Raw genomic sequence first — 14,732 nt, 5'->3', positions numbered from 1 at the left:
CGCTGTATTTCTCCACGAGCAGAAGAGACTGAAGGCAGCAGAGGCAGAAAGCAAACTGAAGCAGGTTTATATCCCCACATAGTAAGTCTCTTCATTTTATATTTCATTATTCAGATGTGGATTTTATTGCCGTTCCTGTAGCGGCGAGACGATCATTTCCAGTGTGCTCTAATTTAAAGCACTGCAGAAGACGGCTGCAGTCGTTCCGTCTTCTAAATTGCTTCTTCTTCTTCTTCTTCTTCTTCTTCTCGTCTCTGACAGTAACAAACCCAACCCCAACCAGATCTCAATGACCAATGGCAAGATGGCGACAGTGAACGGAGCGGGCCCCGGGGCCTACCATGCAGCAGGCGGAGGCAGAGCCTGCGAGAGTTGCTACAGTGAGTTTGGTTTGTGTGCGAGTGAGGGAACGAATGTGTGGTGAAGCAGGACACGTGTGAAATTACATCGCTAGAGCAGTGGATGTCGGTCAATTAGGAATGAAAGTGTGACAAATGATGTGCTAGACGGCTAAAGAGCTCGCTATTTAGTTTTTCTGACTCTAGAAAAGATGCTTTACTTGGGTTTCCTTGCTCATCTTATTATACACTTCAGCTGTTATAAATTCATAAATGAATCAGTATCTCTCTACTTTTGGCTCTAGATGGGGGTTAGGTAAGAAGAACTGCTCCTTTACTTGCTACATGGGCCCATATGCCTTAAGAAGTGGCATTTCTCATCCTTATCTTCACTGTCCCTGTGAATACAGGCAAAAAGTCATCCCCGAAAATAAACCTGAACAATGAAAAGGATTGAGAACACCGTAAAAATGTGCATGAAAGTCTGCGTGTCGATTTATGAACACAAACTATGCAGTTTTTTTTCAAAATGTCAATCACCGTTTGACAAGGAAGTGTTTATAAATGTCCTGTTTTGTCCAATTCACTGTCCAAAGCTTAAAGATATCTAATGTACAATGAAAGAACACAGAAAAGTGCAAAGCTGCAGCAGAAAATATGACCATTTTGTTTTTAATAAATGACAATTATTTATCAGACTTTCTGTTCTGGGCAGTCGGTTTGATTAATGAATTGTTCCTGCACCTCATATTTCTTACCCTAAACTCACAAATTGGCGCACTGTTGAAACTGAATGCACCAAGGAGTGTAGTGTTGGCTACAGCAATATGCAAATAACGCTGCTGTTTGTTTTAGCAGAAGCTGAACTGCAACTATACTTCAGCTGCCAGAATGCAGATCATAGAATGTGTAAGAATTGGTGACAGTGAATCAATAAATTGTCCTCATGCTTTGCCAATTTGTGCTTAAAAACTGGAAGTGGGATTTAATAAGGTTTAGGGTTTAATTAAAACCAGGAAAATTTAAATCTATCTCTACCACATTGTCTGTTGTCCTTCTGTCTGTCCATGTATTCAAGTTTAAATGTTTATCTCTTGTTTTATAGTCGATAGCGGCTATGCAGTGTTAGTAATTCTGGAGTATGAATATTGATAAATTCATTTAGAGACAGACGGGGATAGTGGAGGAGAGATCGATTTTCTGAGTGCCTTGAGACCATTTTCCCCTCTGCAGTCCCTCTAGCAAGCATTAATGCATTTTGTACATTAACAGCCATGCAGTCGGCCCAGTGGTACTCATGGGGGCCTCCAAACATGCAGTGCCGCCTGTGCGTTTCCTGCTGGATGTACTGGAAGAAGTACGGCGGTCTGAAGATGCCGAGCAGAGCTGAGGGCCCCGAGGAGAGGACCTCCCCGAGTCCAGCAAGCAACGTGAGTTCAGACAGACGTAAAACGCAGACAAGACTGAAAACCGAACTTCTCAAACCGTGGTTAAATGTTCAAACTCAAGGCTTGGGAGATTACAGAAAAACAAAGCTTTTTTAATTCCTTGAAATCTGTGCAAGCGTGCAGGATAAATTTGCATTAGAAATGACTTTGTGAAGTTGAATTGTCACGACTGCAGGGCTGTAAAATGTAACATCCACGGTCTATAAGTGATGCCTCGGCTGCCACCATCAATTATTCATCGAGCTCACAATATCCCGTCCTCTGTCTGGCTTATTAGCTGTTAATAAATTTACACACGCTCCACTCAGACTTCTTTTCAAGTGCTGCGAAAAGTTACCAGTTAGAAGGTGTCGTCTCAGAATTGGACTTTGCAGGACCCTGTGACTTTACTTATCCTTTTGTCAGACTAATGTAAATGTTAACTGAACTGTAAAACCAGTGAGCGTAGAAGTAATGTTTCTTTTAAGTAATAATATCAGCCTTTATTAATGTTATAAATCGAACGTGTACGAACTGTGACGTGTGGAAAGGTCGACTCTACACCACAACACACACTTGGCTGCCGGTTATGTGGAGTGATAACAGCAGCCCAGCAGTAAATGCCCAATTCATGAAGGTTTTAATGTTCAGCTTTTATTGAAACTGTTTTTAGAAGGGTGCTGATTCAACTTTATGCTTGTTTTGGAGGCTGTAATTATCTTCAAAGGCGTAAACGAGGTGGACAAAATATTGAAATCGCCTCATTGTCTTACACAATACAGTTCAACAGCACCACAAACTGCAGCCCCCACAGTGACCGATGAGCTGAAACAACTCCTCTGTGAAATAGTTTGAGCAACAACTGAGCATTAAAACCTTTATGAAGGAAGAATTTATTGCTCGATCGATTATTTTATTTAACATTCTGAACCCTACGCAGTATTTGCTCCTGTTACATTTTTCTTTTCTCTGAGCAAACGGCACAATCATGGCTAGAAGCAGAGGGAACTGGAGAACGTCCCCTTTGCAGTCTAACAAAGTTAGAATGCCATAAATCATTTAAAAAAAAGTTAAAGCAAAAGTCGAATTTCATTGAAAAAAACTTAGTCTTTTTCCAAGTGCCCTCAGGGGTTATCAATACTCAGGAAGAAAGTGGTGCTCTGCAGACTGTAGATACTTCACGACTTACAGTTTTAATTTGTTTCTAGTCTGAAATCTGCTCTTAAAACTGCTGCAGTTGAGCTTGAGAAGTTCCTGAATTTTTTGTCACGACCGTTGGTTGCAGCAGAATCGTTAATGTCTCCGTTGGTTGTGCAGAGGAGTGTAGAATCTTCAGTTTTTTACAGCGTCTGGACACTAAAAATGGTTTGACATTTTTTTAGATGAGACATACAGAACAGTGATTTTGATGAAATATCTTAATTTTTAGCTTTTGATTTTTTTTTTTACCCAACAAAGTCACGTTAATCGAGGACAGTTGGAAAATATCTGACAATTATTCGTGTTTTTGAAGTTTCCCGCAATGATAAATGGTGCTAGCATGGTGTGTTTCTTTTAGATAAAATGCCTGTCAGACCTGCCATGGTCTGTTATGGGGTACAGAGCATGAAAAGTGAAAAGTAACATTTGAATATGTTTTTTTAAGCCTTTAAAATGGCTCCCTGTGAGCTTCTGACACAAACGTACTCTAAATATTAACTACATTGACACGAGGCTAGTGGAACAGACAGCCGCCTGGAATTGAAGTGGGACTTGGAGCCTCGGTAGCATTTATTTTTAAATCTTCCGTCAGCTGTTCATTGCCTTTTCTGTCCCTCCTTCGATTCTCAGGAGTCTCGCTCAAGGGGTCACGCTCCTCGCCAGTCCAACCACATGGTGCCGATGCGAAACAGCGGCTCCCCGAAGTCCTCCATGAAGACCAAGCAGGCCTTCCTGCTGCAGGCCACCCGCCTCACCAAGCTGGCCCGGCACATGTGCCGTGACATCATCAGGCTGCGCCGCGCTGCGCGCCGGCCCTTTGTCCCCATTAACTGTGGGGCCATAAAGGCAGAGTGTAAGAGCTCTTTCAATTCCTCCTAACTTCTGCCACATGGACGCACACAACACAACACACCTGCAGACAAAACACAGCAACACACACACTCACCACCCCTCCTCACCTGTCCTCACCCCGACTGCCCCACCATCAACCCCCCCATCTCTGCCCGTCTCTCCCCCCCTCCCCCGTCTGTCTCTCTTTCTGTTTTTATTATTATTGTTATTATTATTATTATTTTGTTTTTGTATTCTCCCACCCCCTGTTTCCAATAAAGACTGCCTGTCCTCATAATTATGAGTTTTGATCATCTTTTCATTCATGTTTTTAAATTTTTTTTATTCTTTTATCTGTTGTAGTTTTTGGTCACTGTGAACTGAAAGACATTGTTGGAATTCTACACACAGATGGAACAAACAGGGCTATTCCACACAAGCACGTCTGCATACACGTTGAAATTACACACCTAATACCTGAACTTGCTCCTGTCATTAACAAGTAGATTGTAACAGCATCTGATAGAAGTTATATTCCAGTCTGAGCCGTATATTTGCTGAAGTTAGATGTAGAGAAAGTGTATTTTACTAAGAGAAGCTCTATTTTGCACGGCGCCCCTGCTGAAGGTTCGCCCTCTCTGTGCTGTCGTGACTGAGCCAGTTGTCTCAGCTACAAATGTTCATTGTAAATACTCAACCTCAGCTTCAGCGTGTTTGCCATCGCCGATTTTTTTTTAAAAAAACATTTTGTTTCTTCTGCATTTTTTCCCCCTCATTCTGTGTGTTTCTGTGAGTGTATTGGACAAAATGATTGATTGTGAGCTTTAGATAGATTTAAGCTGCTGAAACTTGAAAGAAAGGAGGTGAGGAGAAGATTTTACTGTCGGGTACTGATAGAAAAATGTAGCTGCTCTTCTTTGCTGCTGGCCGCATCGCCCACTCTAGATCAGGCTCACCCATAAGAGGTCCAGGTCCCCTTGGACGCACCCTCGACATACCATCCGCTCAGCTTTATTTCCTGTGTTTCCAATCATGCAATATTCATATGAACTCATCGCGTCTCCCTCCCCTTCTGTCTCCCGCGGACAGGATTTGCCATTCAGACTCATTTCTTCCCCTTTATTTCCCCTCCCAGCATCGCCTCCTCATCCTTCAATCCTTCATTTTCTACTGACTGTTGCAATATTCTCATCCCATCCTCTACCTCTTTTTTGGCTCTCTTTTTTTTCTTTCATTACTGTGTGAATGTGAGAGTAGACCTCAAATAAAGTCACACCTTGAAAGCATCTCTTCCGAGTCCTTGTGCTTCATGTGTCTGTGTTATCTGTCCATCAACTCCACCACACCCGGAGGAAGCGGCGGCACACTCCCTTCCCCTCAGCATGGACTCCTGCTGTCATACCGCATTCGTATTTTGATGTGTGTGTCGTTCGAGTGCATGTAAGCATGTACTGACATCTGTATGTGCATGCCGAGGTGGGGGTGGGGTGGGGTTACTTTTTTTGTTTTATTTTTTATCAGTCATGCCATCCCTGAAAGCAAGTCACCACATTGATTCCTGCATCCAAAAGGTCATCTATACAAGACATCCTTGTTCAATCAGATAAATAAGCAGACTGTGCAGCCTGAGAGACGCTGCGTTCACTGACACGCGTTTCTGTGTTTGGTTTAGACATGCTAAGGGTGTCCGAAGGGCAGGGGACTCGACTACCCAAAACCAGAGCCGCCCAAAGGAGCACTCTGACCAGTGTTCTGCAGTTTCTAGGTAAAAGAAAAGAAATCAACACACACACAGTGGGAGCTGAATGATAATCAGATTCCTCCAGTGTTCCTGAATGAATCAATAAAACATGAGATGCTGTACAGGAGCCAGTTCATGCAGCTTCCAGTGTGGTGTCTCTCCGCAGAGTCCCGTCCGGCGGCCCACGCCCCTCGCTCCCACCGCACCCCGGGCCTGCAGACGCCTCCCCCTCGACGCCTCCTCTCCTCCCTCCCCCACGGCCCCCACGGTATGCTGGGAAAACGCAGCTACCATCACCACAGCAGGGCCGAGCCGGACAGGCGCTCAGGTACACACACGGACATTTTCCCTGTTAAGAAGAATAAAAAAAAAATAGCTGAACTAATTCCACTAAAGTAATTGTGACTTGTTTTCCAATAACACTGTTATTGCTTAACATAATCCTGCCCACAAGCAGAAAGTGTTTCTGTTAAATCCCCCCCGATGACTGAAAATATAATACAAATAAATCGGCAAATGCATCCCCTGTTTCTTTTCCATACTTATGATGTGAGTTAACCTTGGGGACCAAACAGTGTTGATATCCAATGTGTTTTGTTATCCTTCTGCTTCCGATTAGTGGAAATACACCCGGAGTTGATAACCTTTTCTGCCATTTCTTATCTAAACTAGCTCGTTGGAGAGAATGACAACTAATTCTATTGAAAACGAATCAGCAGATGGGGGTCATTTGGATAGTTTGGATGATTCAACTTCAGTCTGACACTTTGTTTTTTATTGGTAACTTCACTATTTCTACTGAAATTGAAACACAGTCATTTTGTTTGCACCACTTATAAACTAGGAAAAGCAATAAACTAATCAATACCCATTCACAACTGACTGATTCCCTCACGCGCACTTTGCATCTTTCTCTCACCGCTGTGGCTTTGTTTTTGCAGAGAACCCAGGCACAACAGGTGGACCTCTCTTGGTGGGTGTCTTCTACCGTTTCATCACAGATTCACTGCAGCCGCATCACCGCGTATTCTAATAAAACGACATTTAAATTGTGTTTCTGCAGCACAACGGGCGCAACAGCGGCAGCGGCAGCACCAGAGGTGGAGTGATGATCCGCAAGAGACGCCCCAACTGGATCGATGCCCCCGATGACAGCTTCTTCCTCGTCACCCGGGAGACCAGGTAAGCAAAGGTGACCCTTTATTGACCCTTTGATTGACTGATTTGTGTGTGTGTTATGTGTGTGTGAAGGGAAGCCAAGGGATGCTGAGACCCGAGGGGGAAAACACATAAGAAGAATTGAGCTGTGTCATAAATTGATTTATTTTTGTCCGTGGTGACTTTCAGACAGCTGCACAGCGCTAAAACACAAAAAAACCCCACAAAAGCACCAAAACACAATACCCATGCGCTTTGAAGCAGCAGAAGCAGAGTGTCTGTCTGGGAAGCCTCCAGAGTCTTGTTCTCATTATGCTGTATCTAAGGGTATAAAAAACATCAGCACATCGTTCATCAAAACACTGTCTCGCAGCTCCTCAGACAGCCGAGAAACACAAAAAATGCAGCCGCTTTGACCGACTGAATCAAGATTGCTTTTGACCAGAAACACGGGGGGAAAAACATCCTAGATGGAAGCGATGAAAGGGTGACAGTCACTCCTGTCATAACAACACTTTCTTTTTGCATTTTACAGTGGAAAAAGCTGACAAGCTCGCCAGGTATTTCCACACTTATTGCATTTAAAATCACCACTTTCAGACTAAAAAACATGCTAAATTCCACTGCAGCTGAATTTATTTAGCGTTCATTTTGTCAGATAAAATGGGAACACTTCATCCTTTTTTTGATTTCTGGAAAGAACAATGTGATCGGCTCATGACCTCAGCATTTCAAAAATCTTGGACTGGATATAGAAACACAGAGCTACTTCTGTTTGAAGCTTTTTTCAGCTTCACTGTGAGGTTTTTTTGTGTTTAACTCTTGCTGCTGGCATCGATTCAGTTACTTTTTGCCAGCAGTGTCAGTCAGGCAGTTTACCAATCTGGTGCAAACTGATCTATCTCAGCAACTACTAAATGGATTGCAATTCCATGTGCAATAGATATTCAGGCTCCCCAGAGGATTGATCCTAATAATTCTGGTAATCAAACACCCTTATGAGGTCTACGCTTTTGGGTTGACAACTTTTTGGATGGATTTCTTGGAATTTTGATACAAACATTCATGTCGTCGCTGCAAATTTCAACACATTCTTTTCTTTTATGAGCAAATGTTAAAAAACATTACAGCTGGTATGCATTAGCCTCTTACTGAGGCAGCTGGAGCAGGTTGTCTACTGATTGCAAAGCTGGCAGTTTGACCCCCTGGCTTCTCCACAAGAATGAACCGCAAGTTGCCCTCGCAAATTGCATGGCAGCTGTGCGAGTGTGTGAATGAGAAACACGTCGTGAAGCACTTGGTAGAACCCTGGCTGGGGTCAAATACGCTATTGACGTGCAGAATATTTACCACTGCGAGCATGCTGGCATTAGCTTTCAGTTCAAAGGCTCCGCTGTGCTTCAGTGCAGCCTCAAATTGATGTATATCCTCCTGAGACCCGGCCCATTCATTCATATCCTCAGTACTGGACATTTGTTTCTGATCTATATCTTTTGACTCATTTGAGCTACCCCACTAAATCCTGACGTTCCTAATGGGGAACATCCTGGCCTTTCCAATGATATCTCAAGTGACTGGGTGGGATGAGGGGAGCTTTGTTTTCATGCTGAGACAAAATGCGACAGCAGCAAAATGCCAGGAAAAGAGAAAAGTTAAGCCAATAAAGGTTGCAAAAAAAGTTAGATTAAAGGATACTTTCCCCCCCTTGGTTCTCAGGAGGATATTAAACTCTGTGAAGACTAAAAGGGAATCAAATCAATCAAGGGCAGAAATATATAATTTGAATATATATACATACAGCTGAAAATATTAGAAAAAGAACTGCCTCTGCATCCTTCTGCATTCAAACTAGAATAGGATGTTTTGTTTTTTTTAAATTTGTGAACATATAATTTGTTTAAGAGTTCAATCCAGTTTTGAAAAGAAGGTCTTTAACCCTCATATTGTCCTGCGGGTCAAAATTGACCCGTTTTAAAGTTTAAAAATGTGGGGAAAAAAAATATATTTTCACAGTGAAACTTCTGATGTCCACATTTTCAACACTTCTGGGAAATCTTTGGACATTTTTTGGTGGGAAAAAAAGAAATGTTAAAAATGTTTCTTAAGAACATTCACATAAAAATCAACCAAAATCCAACGAATTTCGCTGGATCTCGGTTGATTTTTATGTGAATGTTCTTAAAGAAAATATTAGAAGTTTTATTGATATACAGGTAATCACTTTAGATATTTTTTTGAATTTTTTAAAGAATTTACTCATTTTTTGAAAATATTTCCAAGAATTTTCATGCCAAATTTGAGGGATTAAAAAAAAACTTTTAAGGGAAACTTTTAAGGAATTATTGGAATTTTCTTCCTGAAGGTTTACAAATTTTCAGGAATTTGTGGAATTTTTTTGCAGAAGTTTTGGATTTTTTTCAGACAAGGAAACAATATTTTTTGGCGCCCTTTATGAAGACAACAGGAGGGTTAAATAAAAGTAGAAATCTCAATGTCTCAAGAACCCCAAACAGCAGCTTTTGTTGAACATACAGCTGAATAAACTGCAATTAATCTTCTCTCTCTGCACACATTCAGTCACGCGCCCACGTACGTACGTGTGTGTGCACGTAATCGATCAAACTTTGCATGTCCGTGTGTGCCAGAGAAAGATGTTCTCCCATTAAGCCTGTGTCTAAATGAGCCATGGCACCCGGCTCTCATGCCACCCTCGGACCGCCGGGGCTAAAATTAGAGCAGCGAACTGGTGCAGATGGAGCCGAGCACCGCTGGGCCCTGAGTGGAAATATCATTACCACATTAACTTCTGGCTGCACTCACATGGATCACTCGCTTACCACTAAGATCAACACGGCTGTGTGTTGGTGTGAGAGAGGAGACGGCATCAATCTGCAGCCTCTGTTATATTATGCTCCCATTCACTCTCCTAGTGGGGGCAATTAGTGGCTCTCTGAGTAAAAGACTGATAGATCTGCTCTGAGAGGCTGCTGCTGATGAGAGATGATTGGAAGTTTCATTTTTCTCCCCTTCTCTGTCTCTTTATCCCTCCTTTATCTCTCTTCTCTCTCTCTCAGTGTGATGAAGAACACAGCGAGTCACAGAGCAGAGAGAAGGAGTGGGAGATCACTCCCACTTATTCAAGGAGGGGAGAGAGACAAATAGAAACGGAAATAGAGATGACAGATTAACACTTTTCTTGTCGTAGGTAACGCAGTGTGTTGCAGTGTCATTAAAGTGGTTCAAACTGCTAAGTGGAAGGGAAAAAAATGAAGGGATCGTGAATGTTTGTGCCACATTTTTTGGAAAATCCGTCCAAAATGTTGAGATTTTTTCATCAAAATGGGAAGGTTCATCCTCTGGGGAGCATAAATATCTGTAGGAAGATTTATGCCCATGAATCCAGCAGTTGTTGAAATATTTAGCTGTATTATAAGCAAACATTTACAGTCCAATTAAGGTACTAAGAAAATACTTACTGCTTCCTGCTGACACTTAAGCATGAGGACAAGTGTGAAATAAATCAAATTGTTCACAGTTGAGTTGATTATGTGACTTAATATACGAAAATATCATGCATTTTTAAAAGATTAAACCATTTAAAGCCTTCAACTGTAAAATTATCCAACAAAATAAAAGATTAGCAAGAAGTACAAAAGTGAATATAGAGTTGGAAAGCAGAACTTTCATTTTCCTACATTATTATTCAAACTGCATCTATCTATCTATCTATCTATCTATCTATCTATCTATCTATCTATCTATCTATCTATCTATCTATCTATCTATCTATCTATCTATCTATCTATCTATCTATCTATCTATCTATCTATCTATCTATCTATCTATCTATCTTCTTTAAATACTTACAGCAATAAACTGCTTCTTACAAGCCTCAGTATTAATCTAGTAATGTAATGTGTATTAATGTAGTTATAGCAAAGCATCAGAGAACAGGAGCAGAATTAGAGAAAGTCAAATGTAAATGAGGCAGCCTGATATGTTTGAGGATAGATTTACATGTTTGCCTTCCCCTTCCCAACCGCCAGCTGAACAGACAAACGGCAGAGCTGCAGATAATGCGCCACCAGAACCAAAGCTGTGCTGGTCTTCTCCATTTTACATTCTGCTTTAACGCCACGCGACAATACGTGGACGTCCTGCTGTGCCATAATCGCGCTTTTGCAGAGATGCATGACTGTTGCCTGCACTCAGACGCATTTAGACGTACAGCCCCATAACGTTTGCTTCATCAGCAGCAAGGATCTGTGGTGTACAAGAAAAAAAAACATCCCCAGTGTTGCTGAGGAGAGAGGAAACGAGGAGAGCACACAGAGCTTTAGCTGTGCATTAAATCTCAAACCGCCTAAAGGGAACCATGAATAATCACCTCGACGTTGTGGTTATGTACCTCACATTTATCTCCAATTGAATTCCATTAGAACTGTATTCAACATTTGCCAGTTTGTCCGTCCCACAGTCTTGGGTTTAGTGCACTGGGTAGCTGTGGGCTGTGAAAAGTGCCTCCCTGTCGCATCACAAAGCCCACTGCAGTCTGGAAATTACCTCCGAGCCCCTTTTTACAAGCCTGAAAATCCTGCAGAGATGCTCCCCTCTCTGGCCTCATTACAGACACATGTATTTGTTCTTCTGCTGCTGATGCTTCAGTAAATGTTGCACTCTTCTTTGGTGAATCCTTCCCAAATTAGACAAGCTGCTTGTTTCTGATTCCTTTCTCGGCAGCCTGGAACCGCAATACGGTGCCTTCAGACTGAACTATCATATTAAATCATTTGCACTAACTTAAACTTTACAGCCTTTTCTCTTCTGAGTTTTTTTTTTTTTTCATTTAATCTCAGATTCGTCGAGCTGTTGCTTATGCGGCTCAGACTTTACACCTCATATAAAGCTGTTGCTTGTTAGATGTGCTGATCACAGAAAACAGAAACATTTTTCTGGCTCCTTCTGCTTTAAACAACTCAGTAATTAACAAACTGTCATCCAGTATGATGCATTTTTCATGTAAATCCAGAATGCATGTGACAAATTTGCTGTCTAATCATTGAGTCTGTTCGCTACTGCAGTCAGCTACATTTAAGTAATCAGAAAAACATTTTCTGCAAGCTTGCAATTTCCAGAAAATTACACATCACATTCAAAACATGCATGAAAATACCTGCCAAAGACATAAAAGTAATGAATAAATGGGAAAACAATCAAATCTATAAGCTCAAAATTTCCAGAATCATCAATCGACAGCCTAAAATATTGTAAAGTTGGGAAAGAAGCTTATTTATTGTCAGGCTCAGAGTTAAATCAGATGATCGATACCACTCTGTGAGCTGAATATGAAGCTGATTCCAGCAGCAGGTTTGCCTGTTTGAGCACAAAGCTCTGGTAAACAGACTAGAGCTCAGCTGCAGCAGCTGCAGATGCTGCTTTAAAATGACAAATCTGTAGGAAGACATGTAAGCACATCAGAGAGAATAATTAAAGTCAAGATCTATAAGGAAACCCACTGAATTATGGTAGCTATGGGAACAGAGGGAACTCTGGGAAATGCAAAAATAGGCTTCTTTAAAAGCAGAGGTGGATGTTTCAAAGTAGAAGTACTAATACAACAGTGTAGGAATACTATGTTACAAGACATGCATTAAATTTATACTTACTGAAGAAACAATATGAAAGCATTAGCATCAAAATATAGCAGCAAAAGTAAAGGTACTCCACATGCAGAATGCCATGTTTTTGAATAATGTGTTTTATTGACTTATTAACCCCTTTTATGTTGGAACTGGTAAAGATGATTTAGTTTATCTGCTGCTTATCTTGTGAATTTTCCCTCTGACATCAATAAAGTTTAATTTTAATGTATGACATTATATCATAAGATATTTGTTGATTGTATTTTGTGCACTAAACCACATCAAAGTAGTGGAGTTAAAAATGACATATTTTCCTCTGTAATGGAGTATAAATATCAAGCAGCAGAGAATGGAAAAGCTCAAGCAAAGTACAAGGAACTTGAAATCATGCATATAGCGTCTTTAAAAAACATTCACCCTTTTACTGCTTTTTAACATGGAATCATGGTCAGTTTAGTTTTTCATTTAGTTTGTTGTTTTGCAACCATTTACAAAGCAAGAATCTTTCATGTCAAAGTCAAAACAGATTTAATAATGGATTAGATTTATATAGCACTTTTCAAGGCACTCAAACACTTCACAATGGATCCATTATTCATTCACTCACACATTCTCACTCTGGTGGTGGTAAGTTACATTTGTAGCCACAGCTGCCCTGGGGCAGACTGATGGAAGCGTGGCTGCCAATCCGCGCCTATGGCCCCTCCGTCCACCACACACCAGTGTGAGAGCAGCACTGGAGGCAAGGCAGTTAAAGTGTCTTGCCCAAGGACACAACAGCACATGACTAGGCGGGACTCGAACCGCCGACCCTTTGATCATTGGACGACCCGCTCTATCACCTGATCCACAGCCGCCCAATTTCTACACAGTAGTGTCGAATAAATTAAATATAAATATAAAATAAACTGTAGGATAAAGACTTCTGCATCCAGAAGGTCCACTTACTGGTGACTCATTGATTATAACTACACCATTAGGATGAAATCAACTCCAGGCAACTCTTTGAAAGCATTAATAAAAAGCACAAGTTAGAGGATGGATACAAGAAAATTCCTTGGTTGCTGCATTACTCAGAGTAAAATCCGTCATTAAGAAAGGGAAGTGATATGGTACATGGATAATTCTGCCAAAAAAAGGTTGCCCTCAAAAACTAAATGACTATGTATGACAGAAACTAATGTAGGAGGCCACCAAGACACCTACGACTCCTCTGAAGGAGTTACAGGCTTCAGCAGTGACATGGAAGAGCATACAGCTACTGTTGAACAGAGCTCTTCTTAAATCTATCAGCAGCAGGCTCTGGAAGGCTTGTAAAGGTGGAAAGTTAAATTGGCCGACTCAGAACCCAGACCTCAATCCAGTTAGATAAGAGTTTGTAGTAGGGCTTGAAAAGGGACTCGTGACTGCTTACAACCTGACGGAGCAGTTTGGCAAAGTAGAATGAGGTACAACTGAGACATTTCCACACAGTTTCAGTGCTGTAATTGTGGCTAAAGGTGTGTCTTCTGACTGCAGACTTGATAAGTGCTGAATTCTTAAGCAATCACTTATTTTACATTTTCTATTTTTAATTAGTTGGCATTCCTTTGTAGAAATCTGTTTTCACTTTGAAATGAAAGAATCTTTGAAACTGACCACGATCCAGTGCTGAAAATGCAATAAAAAGGGACGACTTCAAAGACAGAGTGAATACTTTTCATTAACAAGTAGCTTAGCCCTTAGTTAGCTTTCCATCTCTGTTTCAAAGAGTCACTGATCAAACATGTTCGATCGTTTACTCCTGAATTCACTACAATCCAAATGAGTCGCTTTCACATCAGGGTTAGCAGCTGTCCTTGTTCATGTTTTAAGCCACGCGACCTTCCTCAGAATTGCCAGATTTTCATCAAAAAGCAGACTGCATAATTTAGCTTTTTGAGCATTTTTAATGACTTTTCGCTCATGTTGGCTTAAAAGTTGAGACTAAAAGTTAATTCCCGACCTTGGAAACAATAATTGGATCAACTGGTCGCGTTGCTTTGTCGACTGTGATGTGGAAATACTCTGTTACAGGCAAAAATCGTGCAATTAAAATCACGCTTAAGCAAAAGTATAGAAAGACGAGCATTAAAATATCCTAAAGGTACTCACTGTGTGATCAGAATAGTGTTATTATTAGATTTTAAATATTGATATTGAAGCACTCAGGCTGAATTTCCCTTCAGGGATCAATAAAGTCTTCCCTTACAAAGAATCATGTGCTACTTGGATATATTCTCTATTATTAATCTGAATTTCCAAAGTAACTAGTAAAAACTGTCAGAAAATGTGTTTGAAATACAGTTTTTATACGTGAAATAAAGCAGAGAAGATGTTTAAAGTAGCGGAAAATGAAAACATTGAAAAGTATATT

The 14,732-nt window shown here is 41.0% G+C and overlaps 1 protein-coding gene across 3 annotated transcripts in view; it reads left to right on the top strand.

The window, feature by feature from the left end:
- Positions 1-14,732, top strand: part of mta3 (metastasis associated 1 family, member 3) — a 30,053-nt gene that overhangs the window by 11,607 nt on the left and 3,714 nt on the right. The window contains exons 11-19 of one of the 3 annotated variants that reach the window (XR_007937919.1): positions 23-81; positions 262-380; positions 1,611-1,768; positions 3,596-3,818; positions 5,469-5,561; positions 5,704-5,865; positions 6,210-6,317; positions 6,479-6,510; positions 6,601-6,691. Coding sequence is in view for 2 of the 3 variants with exons in the window: in XM_022189847.2 (XP_022045539.1) it covers positions 23-81; positions 262-380; positions 1,611-1,768; positions 3,596-3,818; positions 5,469-5,561; positions 5,704-5,865; positions 6,479-6,510; positions 6,601-6,723 (969 nt within the window). In the remaining variant the exon portion in view is untranslated. Of the gene's footprint in view, positions 1-22; positions 82-261; positions 381-1,610; positions 1,769-3,595; positions 3,819-5,468; positions 5,562-5,703; positions 5,866-6,209; positions 6,318-6,478; positions 6,511-6,600; positions 6,730-14,732 lie in introns of those variants that run through there. The other 2 variants (XM_022189846.2, XM_022189847.2) reach the window with 2 other exon arrangements.

Source organism: Acanthochromis polyacanthus, chromosome 19 (assembly GCF_021347895.1).
Source record: "Acanthochromis polyacanthus isolate Apoly-LR-REF ecotype Palm Island chromosome 19, KAUST_Apoly_ChrSc, whole genome shotgun sequence".
In the NCBI taxonomy this organism is placed as follows: domain Eukaryota; kingdom Metazoa; phylum Chordata; class Actinopteri; family Pomacentridae; genus Acanthochromis; species Acanthochromis polyacanthus.
This window is presented reverse-complemented; position numbering and strand designations above follow the sequence as displayed.